A 13,469-nucleotide genomic window follows, 5' to 3' on the forward strand; every position below is an offset into this window, starting at 1 on the left:
AACAGGGCAATGGTAGAGCTAAAACCAAAAGTCACAGACCTGTGCAGTATCCTGTCAGCACCCTCTCTTCCTCTACTAAAATGTTACTTTTTAAAATCACATAGTCCTTTTCACCCTTCCTGTGAGAGCTTGCTTTCCCTGAGTCTCAGGTCACTGGCTCGAAAGCAAATCATCTGGGTATCTAAAGCTTTGGTAGCTTACTTAAATTGAGTCATCAAATCATACATCAAACAAGAAGGCTAATTACTGCCAAAATAGAAACATGCTTCTTATTTACAGCAGACCTCGGTAGATAATACCTTACCCAGTCCTCAACTATTCTTGCTCTACAGTGTCAATAAAGGTGCCCTCCACCTGTGACATTCACCCTGAAAAAATTTGATGGCAACACTTTCTGACCAGCATTGTGCTTGTCTATAACTCGGCAGCTTTATGGCACAGGAAACTTGGATCATGACAAGATTTTTCATGATTATGAGCAGTAACTCGGCGGCAGAGTTCTCCTTTATGGGCCTGTTCCAAGAACTGTCAAAAACATCTCCCAGTCCAAGCAGGACAGTTTTGATCACCCCCTTAAGTGGTTTAAAGAGTCCAATTTCTTTGTCAAGGTTCTCAGAGGAAGAAAGCAATTTCTCAAGGCACACAATATTAGTCCCCAACCGATCGGTCAGTGTTATGAGACAAGCCTTGAGAGCCTGATGGCTGAGGTCTATTAACTGCTCACAAGATTGATGACAGGGGAAGCTGCAAAGGAAACGTTAGATTTCCAATCAGTTTGACAATCTTTTGCACTTCTTGCAATGCCAGTGGAATAGATGCTGCCCAATACGCAGATATTTCATCAGAAACTATTTGTCATTTATGATTTCATAAACAAAGCAAAGGTAATTGCATCTGCACAAGACAAGAAGCTTTTAATTCCCACTTAGTCTCAGGTCATGAATTTCTCTTCCACTTAATCAGGAAATTAGAGCTGACTAGGTAGCTACTACAGGCAAGGTGCACCCATTGCACATCTACATTTAAGTAACAGTATTAACTTTTTTTCTTCAGTGTAAGCTACTATTACTCTAGAGCAATACCATCCAGTCTATCTCCTAGGTAAGATTGTTTCAAAGATTTCCTCCTATTAGAAAATGCAGAAATTAAGAAAAACCAAACCAAATATCACAGGGAGGAGTTGTGCAGGCTCTTGCCAAGCCCTGTTTTGTCAGTTTTCCACGTATCAGACTTTAGAAGCTGACAGTGCCTCAGCTCTTCCAAAGAAAAAATTAGGTGAAGCCGGAGTATTGAAACTGCTGGGAAAGCAGTTAGCCTGCTGTCCCCAAAACAGTGACAGGCAGAAGCAGCTCTCTGTGAGACAGGCCTTTGCCTATATAGAGAAGTGGCAGCAATTTTGATGCACTTTTAAGCCCAACCAGTCCTGGCCATGAGCACATGGTCAGAAAGGTGGTCACTGACTCCACATCCCAGCTCTTTTCCTGTTCCAAACAAATACTCCATACTACTGCAGCCACTGCTTGTGCCCACATAACCACACTCTGATCTTCACAGTGGTTTACTGCAGCTCTGCTTACCTCTCTTTCCAAGTAATTAATTTTGCAGTTCATCTAATGAGTCCCTCAGTGTTTCTTTTGCTTTAATGAAATTTAATTCCCATACAGTAACTGCACAGCTGGCAGGTATAAACAGAAGCCTTAAACTGTATGATGATGTAGATCTGAGAGACAACTCCTAAGATGTGCTGTTAATAAAGACATGAGAATTACTTTGACATCTATTATTTATAAATTTATAAGAAAACCCAGAATCAAAGATTAGAACTCAATGAGACAAGCATCATGTTTAGCACTGTTTACCCTTCAAAGGAGATTTTGCTATTTCATTGCAAGCTTAGAAGCACAAGACATTCAAATTCTAGTAACAAAATTATTGTGACATTAAAACTCTTGAAAAGCCCACTAGGGTCTAAAGTCAGCCATTTCATAAAAGAGGGAAAACCAGGCAATGCTCAGTTCTGAATGGTGGAAGCACTGGCAACAGAATGGTCCTATTATTTCTCCCCCCCTGCAAACGATCTGGTTTCTCCAAGGATGAAAAGAAAGTTCACTGATTTTTTTTTAAATACTTCAATGCATGTATCAGTTTTAAATCTAACATGCTACTTTAGAAGACCTAAGAAATAACATTCCAATTTTTATATATATATATATATATAATTACTTATGCAATTGTATTCATAACTGCTCCTGGGTTACGTTTTAAATATACATCAAAAGCTGTTTTACTGTAATTGCATGTGGCCCACATTTCTGGATGCTGTGACATTTTAGTCTTTCACTGATGCATGAACACTTTTTAAACACTTCCCACCACCACTGTAGCCCCATAAGAGCAGTTACCTACTGCTTCAATGGCAGAGAGATGGAAATAATATATGTAATACAATTACTCTCTTACCCAACCTGTGTATTCTTCTTGTGCTGAAGTCTTCACATTTTTTCCTGTCTGTGATGTGTATTCCTCCCTCTTCCAGTTCAGTCTTTCACATTCTTCCTTCAAAATACCCTTCTAGTATATTTATACCCCATTTCACTTTTTCTTTTATTGAGTCTCTCCACCCCCTCAGTCCTGTGGCAGTATCTTTGACTTTGCCCATCACTGATCTGGTGTATTAAAACCAAAAAGCAATACACTTTTGCAATGTACAAGATACAATTGCAGAACTTCTTACTTCATCAAGGTTATGGAGCATCTTAGAAAACACTGCCTGGGTTGAGTGCTTCAATTTATGTCATCTGCTTTCCTTAATTCTTTGCCAAATACACTAGACATCACCAGATGAATAAATTCAGATTTAAACTGAGTGTGATGGAAAACCAAATATTTTTGTCAGAGTGCTCCCATTATATCACAACATTAAACCAGTATTAATCATGTCCCATAATGGTGTAAGAGATGTTTTTTTATTTTGGACACTGTACTTGTTATACAGATACCATGGCTGAAATTAATCACAAGCTCATACAGCCTTAATTATTCATCCATGGTTCAGTTCTAAAGGAATCTTCCTATATTCTTCAGCATTATTTGATGGCCAGAGTAGAGTTCTGTAGCATTAAAATCCCTTGCAATTATTCATGTGAGCAAAACCTTTTTATCTCACAATGTCCTTATGTTGTCCACTCTAACAATTTTCAGAGGTATGCATAGAAAGAAGGGTAAATGTAAAGCAAATTCTTCTATAAAACCTACAAGTATTCTCCCTTTCTTTAATAAAAATCTCTGTAGTATTGACTTAAGGTAATTTAAATGATCTTCTTCCTTACAAGTATGGCAAAATTAGCTGCCCATATTCTCCTTTAGCCTCAGTTCCAAAGAGTCTTCCTGAAGTGAAAAATAAAAGATGTTCCAAGAAAAAAAAAAAATCCTTAAAGAGACCTAAAAGTGTGAAAGGAGCTGTTTAAATTGGCAGCAGCTGCCAGATGGTTTTGATCAAGGTAGGCTATCCCAAGGCCCCAAGGCATTTCAGTGACCATAATTAACGAGAAAACTGCCGATTGTCAGATTTCTTGCTGATGTGCTTGAAGATTTTCGCTTTGTGGACGTTCTTTGATTTCTGGTAGCCAAATCCCCCACCTCCACCTCTTTTCTGTAGTCTTCTGCCATGGTTGCTGTTCACATCTGAAATTTTATTGGTTAAAGAACTTTAAAAGGAGTAATTTGAAATATTGCATTTGGGTTTAGTAAGGGCTATCGACATGAGAAAAAATAGTTACACAAAAAGCTGAGCTGCCTAATTACAGAGAAACCCAGAACTTTGTGCCTGTGGTTCTAAATACTCCTCCAGCTGTCCAATTAAACGGTCCGAAGTACTACTGCTTCAAATTCCATCCACTGTCAGGTTTGACAGTAATTTAGATACAGTCTTCTATTTCCTGCTCTTGCCCCTCTATGTCAATATTCCATGACTACAAAACTTAAGCAAGCAGATTTCAATGAAAATAATTTTCCATGGAGGAGAACAATACTTCGGAATACGTGTGCATTCCAGAATCTGCCCAAGAGCAACTGAAGCCTGTATAGCATGGACATGTGCTAAAACTAGATGTTTGTAGACAATTTTGCAGTTATAATGTCTGCAATATTTACATTTCCTTTGATAAAGTACTGCTGGAGCATGATTCATTTTTATGATTAATAGCAAAAAACCCCAACCCCCATAACAAAACAGCAGAATTTGAGGTACCATAGGAATTTAGCAATGAACATTTATAATGAAGAAATTCAGCTTTGAAACACTGCAGTAAAAGGATACTGAGGTCAACAAATGGAGGAACTTTAAAACCAAACGAAAGGCTGACTTTGGGAAGATCCAAGTTGTTGACATCATAGATCTGCTTCAGAGAGTGGGAGTCGTAAGCTCTGATGTAAGCTTTGTATGCCTCCTGGGCTGACTTGTGAAGGAAGTAGTTCTTCTCTATCAGTTTTTCCAGCTGGTGAGGGGAAAAAACCCCATAAGAGACATAAACAATCACAGCTGTTAAAAGGCTCTAAATTATATTTAAAAGATTATTTACTGTGTGAGTGGCAATGACATTCACTCTTTGCTTCAGCAAAACTGCCCTGTGACATCAACCTGCACATACAGGTGTAAAAATGCTTTTATAAACAAGGAGAAGGACAAAAGAACCTGAAACTGAATTACAGTACAAAGTTGCAGCAACATGAAAATTTACAGAAATATTAAACTGGGTTGTCCCAAACAAGTGAATCAAGAAGGACATGAAACCATGTGCATGAGAATTTCCAGCCTGACATCTGAACTGTGGGATTCCATGCAATTCTGTGCACAGTCTGATCTATTGTGGTGAAAATGTGTTGTGAAACCAGCACTATTAATTCTAAACCAAAATGCAGGTACACCAATGTAGACTGAGACATTTTATTTGATGTGGGCCCAATTCCCAGTACTCATTAGATCCCAGTGTCTCATTTGATGTTTAACATACATTAATTCAGCATACTAAAAATAAGCTACATTAGGCGTCATTTCTTCCTGATTATACTTAATTAGGAACCTCTCTCTGTAAGGACTGTCTTCACTGCTTCTTGCACCTGTTATTTTAAATTCCAGTTACTGAAAAGAAACTTTACAGAGCTCTTATCAAAAGAATGATTCACAGAGGTAATCAACAATAGAAATTCACATCTTCAGAATTATCTATGCTATTCCACTCACCTCTGTGCTCCTTGGCTATTTTTGTAGCAGAGGAGCACTAAAGAGGTTTAGCTGATGCTGAGCTTTATTAACACCATCTAATTAAAAATACACATGGACTATTTACTAACATTCCTAAACAAGCACACATATTTGTGACCTGCAGTCATTATAGACTGTAACATTCTCCATGTAAATTATAATAAAGATAACAAAAGCATTTGAAGTATAAAGCCATGTCATACCTGAGACTGGATGTCCGAAATTTTTGACCAAGAAAACTCAAATTCACTTAGTGGTACCTTAAAAACAAAAGAAGAAATGAAGTATCAAAATTATTTACACTGTGTAAATACAGTGAATGTGTTTAAGACCAAGGACAAATAGAAAACAACCTGCTAGATAACAGATTTTTTTTAATACCACAGCTGTATCTGTAAAGTGCCTTTACATCAATATGACAGTATTATCACTTCCTTTAAGCTAGAGTAATAGAGACACTCAGTATGACACCATTTTTTACCACTTTTGTTTTAGAAGTTAAACCACTTTAGTCACAAGTCACAAAACAAGTCCATAAGGAGAGCAACCAAGAAACTCTGTGCAGTTCTATTAAAATGATTACCTTTAGAAGAAGGCTGTGCTTCTTCTGGAATTAAACAAAACGAAACTGAGCTTTGAAAAAACAAACCAAACCACCAGGTTTTGCCTTTAAAAACCAGATGCACAGTAAAAAAACATAAATGTAGACAGAAGTTTACCCTGGCTTGTTTTAGGTAACGAAGAAAGCCCAATTCTTCTGGTCGTAAAATGAGCAGAGCGTGTCCTCTACCGTTTATTCCTCTGGCAGTCCTACCAACACGATGGATATATTCCTTTTGGAAAGAGTAACAAGCAACAAGGTCAGGCCGTCTCAATAATCAACAAAAAATACACCAAAGTGAACCTCAATATAATGTAATGCATCATTCATTTGGTAAGACTTTTTCTTGGCACTGACAATGGATGAGGGAAAGCAAGCGCTGAAGGTGCAAAGCAACATCAGGCTGAGACAGAGCCCCTGACTGAAGTATTTTATCTTTCACTGAAGAAAAAAATCTTAGTCGCTGTAACTGAAATTTAAATCTTGATTTTGGTCTATGTGTCAAAACTTCTGAGTTTTTTGAATTTTGCTTGTTTACAGTAGACATTTATTCAAATAAGAATATTATCTTTAAACGAAAAGCAAATTTCAACTGGAAAAGCTCTGGCATGCATTTGTAAACTCACACTCCTCTTGAGAAGTGTTTTGTTGTTTAGCTGATTAGATTTTAATTTCACAGCACAAACAATATTTTAAAAAGCAATTCTTAAGAAGGCAACAAAGGTCTTGGCTAGGAACAGCATTTCCTAGGAGCTGGTGAAGGAGGTGAAAGAAAGCAGCAGCTGGATATGACTATGGCTGAATCCTGACCTCTGTCAAGCAGCAGTTCCAGCTTTTCTCTGCAACTCAGTTTGTAGATTGATTTCTTGCTGTGACTCTTGTCTGCTTCCTTAACTTACCTTTGGATCATCTGGAGGGTCATACTGGACAATCCAGTCAACCTCAGGAATATCCAATCCTCTGGCAGCTACGTCAGTGCACAGCAGTATTCCAGACTCGGCATTACAGAACTGGAAAAACGTTGTAGTACGTTTGGTCTGTTTCTGCTTCCCCTAAAAGGAAACAAACACACTGGGGATGACATAGCAACTAAAAAAATGATTTGAGACATCTTTCCAAATCGTGGTCTTGTACAGACCAAGCAGGACTATTTTGCAGTGAAGAAACAAAGAAAAAAATAAATGGCACAGGGTTACATGAAGTGGCATCTCTCAGAGGTTACCCTGTATCTCCCAAAATATTAAAAATTGAATAAACATTCCTCTCATGAGGACAACATGTATGTTTCAAGTTCTGAAAAAGGACATTTGCAAGTCTAGCAATATGTTAGATCACAGGTTAAAAAAGCAAGCAACCAAACAAAACAGATACTTGTCACAGTTCTATTGAAGAATAGCAAAAAATGTCCCCCCAAAACAAAATAGAAAAGGACATCTGTGGTTAGTAGTAGTTTGATAGACTTTCAGTCAATTCTTTGTTCTAAACTATGCATTTTGTGGTTTTGACAAAAAATTTACAATATTCGTCCAAATGGTAAGAATTGGCATAGTAAATCCAGACATCACCCTGCCCTTAGGAAAAGCAACAAACACTTCAGGGATCAGAGATTTTGGATTTCTCTGAGAAGAGCTTTGCTCCACATATTGAGTTTCAGTGCTTGTGAAAGGCAACCCCTTGGAAGAAAACAGCAATGTTGCTAGATACAGAGCATAAATTAATATCAACGTTCAGCCCTGGTTCAAAAAATAGCAAGTCTGATTACTGAAGTGTTGTTATTACATAATCTTTGCTTTATCTCCATTCTCTACAGACTAATCAAGACCATGATCAGTTTTGTGAGCAGGGTGTCTTGCTGATTAGAAACTGGACTGAAACAAACAAGGTAAATGTAAAGTTAGTAAGAGTTAACAGGTACTATCAGATTAATTAAAAATAAATCAATGAATAAGACACTTACATGAATGGCCAAAACAGGCAGATCAATGTAGTTGAGTAATTCATAGTGGTACTTCACTGACATACATGAAGAAAAAAATACCATCAGTTTCTTCTTCCGGTTCTTCTTGAGGAATGTGAAGAGCAAAAGGAATCTTTTTTCAGATGGACACACTACATAGCCCTGCAAAATTTTTAAACATTGTTAAATAAAAGTAGTAAGGAGCAAACTTCTGTTTCAGTAACACAATTACATCAGGAAAAGATTACTTTGTGAAAAAACCCCACACCAAATAATTAAACAGTGAAATACATCTGAATCATCCCAAGGAAAAACCACACAGGGCTTGGTGTTCACAAAACACACCCACTAACATTTGTGTCTTACCTGTTCAAGACCATCTACTGTTGCTGTCTCCTTGTTATCATCAACCCCAACATACAGTGGCTCTTTCTTCAGAGAGATCTTTGCCAGGTCTTCAACCTTTCTGGTTTGTGTGGCAGAGAAAAGCATCGTCTGTCTGCGCTCTGCAAAAACATTGGAAAGACAGCCTCACGTTTTAAAGAAGAATTTAAATAGCGAGTCCATAAAAATCTCTAACTGCAAACCTTCCTCGACAAGTCCTCTACATTTTTTCAATTCTAATTCAAACATAGTGCTATAAACATAGCCTACAAAGGGCTGTAGTTGTATTATGGGGTGTACACCATGTTTATTTCAGCTGTCCCCACCCTCAAAATCCTAACAGCTATCAAAATACAGTACTCTCTCTCTGTAAAAATGTTAATACTCAGCTGCAATCCAATTTAGACACAAAACAATGACTTAAACAGAGACCAACATTGTATTTCTAACTATAAATTATTTTCTGTGAATACTGTAATATTTTTGTTTAAGAAAAACAACTCTGAGATTGTGTTTAATACATCAATTACAAGGAACAGCTGAATGAAAAATTAGGAAAAGAAAAATTTAAGGTAAATACTTAAACTTCTTTAAAATACTGGTCTTGGAGGTATGAAAAAATATTGAACTGCAAGTCAAAGACCTTTTTCCTTATATTTAAACCTTATTAGGAAATAATGAATTCCAGGAAACACACAGGCAGAGAAAAATGAATGAGAAAATGTAGATGTTAAACTAAAAGGATTTTATATGAACAGAATTGTATCTCTAAAGAGCATATGAAAACTCAGTTCTTCAGACAAATTATGCTGAACAAGTAATATATGCTGGGTAGCAGAAAAAAGGGACAGAGTAAGACAACCACTACAAAGTTCATTTACAGAACTATAAAAATTAATGACTTCTCTTATAATAATTGAGTCAGAAAGAAGACATCATGTTAGCCAAGTGATTTCCAGGAAAGATAGATTTTTTTTTTCTTACTTGGTAAAAGTTTTATGATCTGTTTCATTTCTTCTTCAAATCCAACCTCCAAGATTCGATCTGCCTCATCAATTACCAAACACTGCAAGTTCTTGTACATGAAACCTGGAGTGTTCTAGAAGATTAACAAATTCACAGTGAGACAGGGAAAAGAGTTTTATTATGTTTTAATAACCAGATTAGACATCAATATTGTATCTACCTGCATATGATCCAGCAGTCTTCCTGGTGTTGCTACAATGATGTTGATTCCATTTCCAAGCTTCTGTGCTTCTGCTGATCTGTTACTGCCCCCCATTATCAGACCATAGGTGTGAACATGATGATTCATAAGTTCTTTAAGAACTCCGTAGGTTTGCATAGCCAGCTCTCGAGTAGGAGAAAGAATAATAACACCTGTTCCTAAAAATACATCAATCAGACAGGAGTCAGTTACAACTCATACAACCCTCTAAATGGCTGCACTACAGTAAAATCCAGCTGTGAAACGAAGAGCCTTACCATTCCTCGGCATAAATTTCAGCTTGTAGATGAGCTCTATTGCAGGAATGAGAAACGCAAGTGTTTTTCCACTGCCTGTTTTTGCAGCTGCTAAAATATCCCTGCAAGCAGCAATGTCAGAAGACATTTAGTTGACCATATAGATAAAGAGAAAAGAACAATCCCACTCTGATCAATGCTGACAATGTAAAAACCTAACATGGCTTAGAGAAGACCAGTGGAGCTGGTACTAAGAGCCTGCCGGCAGATGCAGGTCACAACAATCGGTCAGTGAAAGGCTGGATTGTGGAGGTCTTTTCCAACATTAACAATTCCATGATTCAATTCTATGATTCATGTGTGTAGCTTGCCAGCAAAATTTACAAAACATCTGGGGTCATGAGAGTGATTAAAAAGCCCTATTTCTTACCTGCCTTCCAGAAGTGGCTTAATACTTTTATGCTGAATTTCGGTCATGTGTGTAAACCCCATGTCATTTATGCCTTTCAATGTATTCTCACTGACAGAACCAGCCAGGGAAGCAAAAGAATTGTCTTCAAAAGCACCTGAAGGGGAAAATGAAAAATATTTCATCTTATTTCTTCAATTTCATCTGCCATCTGAGATTAACCAGTTCAAACTGACCTATATGAAAAAAATCAAAGGACTTTTTCTTATCACATGCTACCATAAAATCCAAAGACACTGGCAAAATACTCCATTAATGAGTTCATAAGAAAACTACATAGTTAATAAGAATGAAGATGAATGTATTGTTTCTTCTGCCAAATTTACTAGTTCTACATCTCCAGCTTGCTCTTCATGGATTTCTTCCTTTACAGATAAGCATGTGCATATATAAGTTTAAAAACCACTTTCACTAGTAATTTTAGGACCAACAGGTGTGTATATAATGCAAATTTCCAAGAACAGTAACTGGGTTACTGTACAGCTGCCAGTGTCACATCATGTACTCAAACACCTGACTTGCAAAGCTCATTTGAAAACTGCAATTTGCTCTGGAAGAAATGTGTTAGGCCATGGGATTTTGCACATGCATGAAAAAGAGAACACAAGGTACCTGTTACACCTAGTGGTAAACTGGGCACTTCATCCTCCTCCTCTTCCACTTCTTTCTCTCCTGAGTCCTGCTTATCTCCATCTTCTACCTCTGCAGATTCATCTTCTTCAGTTTTTGCTTTTTTGGCTTCTGTATCTGGAGTGTTATTTTACAGAAGACAGGTCAGTTAGAAATATCATGGTTATGGTTAATAATATGGAACTATTATGGTCATGGTTATCATAAAACATTGTTCCACAGAATGAATTTCCTTTAGTCTGTAAACCACGTACAAAGATCACAATTTTCAATGGGGTGGAAGGGGGCTGGAGGAGAGGCAAAGTTTCAATGGAATTTTCTGAGGCACAGAGCAAAAAATCCTCAAGTTCCTTCCACACAGCCTGCTTCGCATAGTGAAACAATGTAGCTTGATGTATGTCATGTGAGATTTTGAGTGGAAACAAGATAAACTGTCCTTAAATGAGTTACAAAATTCTTTCCCATCTGCAATACAGACACTAAATTTCCCCCACCATTTGTGCTCAGGATATGTAAAATGTTGCATTTTAGGTACCTAAATCCTCAGAGAGGAAAGCAACCTCTTCACTGGCATAACCATGATGAGTGTCACAAAAATCAAATACAGTTTGGAAGCTTCTATTCCTCATGTATGTCTGTATATGTATCTATAAGAATATATGTAAAAAATATATGGAAATCTAGCAATATTTGTGAAGCGCTATTTTTTTTTGTAGTTTTCCAGTATACTTCAGTTTTGTAACATATTGATGTTGCCAAACGCTGGACATGTTGGAAAAAGCTGTATTGGCTGCACAGCCAGGCACAGAGAGCACCCATCTGCCAGAGCTCTACCCTGAAACACAGGGCAGGTATTTGAATAATAAACAAGAAAAACATCCAATCAATGTTAGAAAGCAGAATCCTATGAAACAATTAAATTGGCTGCTAGTATGAATTAAGAATTCAAATATCATAGCTGGAATGAAAGAGGTAAAGCTTTAGACCTCAGGGACTTTAAGCGCACACCTGACCGGCACATGGCACTTCAAAGTTCCCCCGACGCGGCGGGAACCCGAAGGAGGCGCTTTTCGGGTCTCCCAGACTAACTCAGCCCTGGGAGACACGCTGTATTTGCTAACAACACGCACCATCTCCTCCATTGGCCACCGCTTTCCTCTTTTTCTTCTTCTTTTTCTTCTTTTCCCCGCTGCGGGGTCCGGCTGCCTCCGCAGACTCTGCGCCCTCCTCGACCGCCGCATCCACCTCTGGGACCGCCGCCTCCTCCACCTCCTCCTCCTCCGGGGGTCCCTGGAAGGCCGCCTCGCTGGGCGGGGGTACTGCACGGCGGAGAGACAGAGACAGACGGGAAAGAACACAAAGTCAGCGACAGCTCCGCCAGCGCTCTGCCGGGGAGAGGCTCCGCGGCGCCGCCCGCCCGTACCTGCCCCCTGGGCCGCCTGCAGCTTCAGGTTGCGCTGCCGCAGCTTCAGGTTGCGCTTGTGGATCTTCCTGCGGAGCAGCCGCATGGGCAGGTTGCTGGCAGCCGCCGGCACCGACATCGCGGCAGCGGCGGCGGGAACTCGGCGCTCCCGGCACACGTGGGGAGGCCGCGTCCGGGAGCCGCCGGAAGCGCCGCCCGCGGGGCCTCACGGGCGCCCGGCAGCGCCCTCTGGAGGCACGGCGGAGGCAGCGCCGCGCGGGGCCCGGCCCCGGTCTCGGCCGCGGAGGGGGAACACGCCCCGGGTTTCCCTGAGAGGAGGGGCTCGGCGTGTCCCACACGAACCACCCGCAGCCTCCTCATAACGCCCCTCTGCCCGGTGGTGCTGCCTCCACCCATGGTTACAAGTGTTCAGCGGGAGAAAGAGACAGAATGAAAGAATCAATTAGGTTGGAAAAGAGCTCTAAGATCATCGAGTCCCACCTATGACCGAAATCACCATGTCGACTACCCCACAGCACTGAGTGCCACGACCAGTCTTTGTTTAAATACCTTCAGGGATGGTGACCACCACCTCCCCGAGCAGTTCATTCCAATGTTTAATCACCCTCTGTGAAGAAACTTCTCCTGATCTCCAGCCTAAACCTCCCCTAGCGCAGCTTGTGGCTATGCGCTCTTGTCCTGTCACTGTAGCCTGGGAGCAGAGCCCGATCCTCTCCGGCTGCCCCCTCCTCTCAGGAAGTTGTAGAGAGTAGAAGGTCCCCCCTGAGCCTCCTTTTTCCAGGCTAAACACCGCCAGCTCCCCCAGCTGCTCCTCATCAGACTCGGGCTCCCGTCCCTTCCCCAGCCTCACTGCCTTACTCTGCACTCACCCCAGCCCCTCGCTCAGTGTCCTGGGTCTGAGCGCCCCAGAGCTGGACACAGCACTCGAGGTGTGGCATCACCAGTGCCGAGCACAAGGGAAGAGTCACTTCCCTGGTCCTGCCAAGGAGTAATTCCCGAAGGCTGGCACGCGGCCCCATCGGCTGCTTCCTGACCAGCAGAGGGCACAGACAGCACAGGGATGTGCCGCAGCTTTGCCACCTGAACCAGAAACCAGCGCCTTCTTAGGCGTGAGATTCAGCCCGCGGTGCCTTGCTGTAACACAGAATAAATTGCAGAACTATTTCTATATTAAGTTCCAAGTGTTTATTGAACATAATTATTATTATTTTTTTAAAGCTACTGATGTTAGAGATGAAACAAAAGTAATTTTCCACCATCCGTACTTACTGTCTTGCA

The 13,469-nt window shown here is 40.2% G+C and overlaps 1 protein-coding gene across 1 annotated transcript; it reads right to left on the minus strand.

Annotated features, from left to right (window-relative positions):
* Positions 1–2,947: 2,947 nt before the first annotated feature.
* Positions 2,948–12,368, minus strand: DDX18 (DEAD-box helicase 18). The gene is made up of 14 exons (XM_048309868.1): positions 12,192–12,368; positions 11,899–12,087; positions 10,751–10,885; positions 10,100–10,235; positions 9,691–9,791; positions 9,392–9,591; positions 9,190–9,304; positions 8,188–8,327; positions 7,822–7,983; positions 6,764–6,916; positions 5,983–6,096; positions 5,467–5,523; positions 4,319–4,496; positions 2,948–3,684 (listed from the first exon to the last, which is right to left on the minus strand). Exons 1-14 carry the CDS (start codon positions 12,307–12,309, stop codon positions 3,542–3,544), a joined length of 1,941 nt encoding a protein of 646 aa, XP_048165825.1. The 5' UTR covers positions 12,310–12,368; the 3' UTR covers positions 2,948–3,541.
* Between the last annotated feature and the right edge of the window lie 1,101 nt (positions 12,369–13,469).

This window comes from Corvus hawaiiensis, chromosome 7, assembly GCF_020740725.1.
Source record: "Corvus hawaiiensis isolate bCorHaw1 chromosome 7, bCorHaw1.pri.cur, whole genome shotgun sequence".
Taxonomy (NCBI): Eukaryota; Metazoa; Chordata; class Aves; order Passeriformes; family Corvidae; genus Corvus; species Corvus hawaiiensis.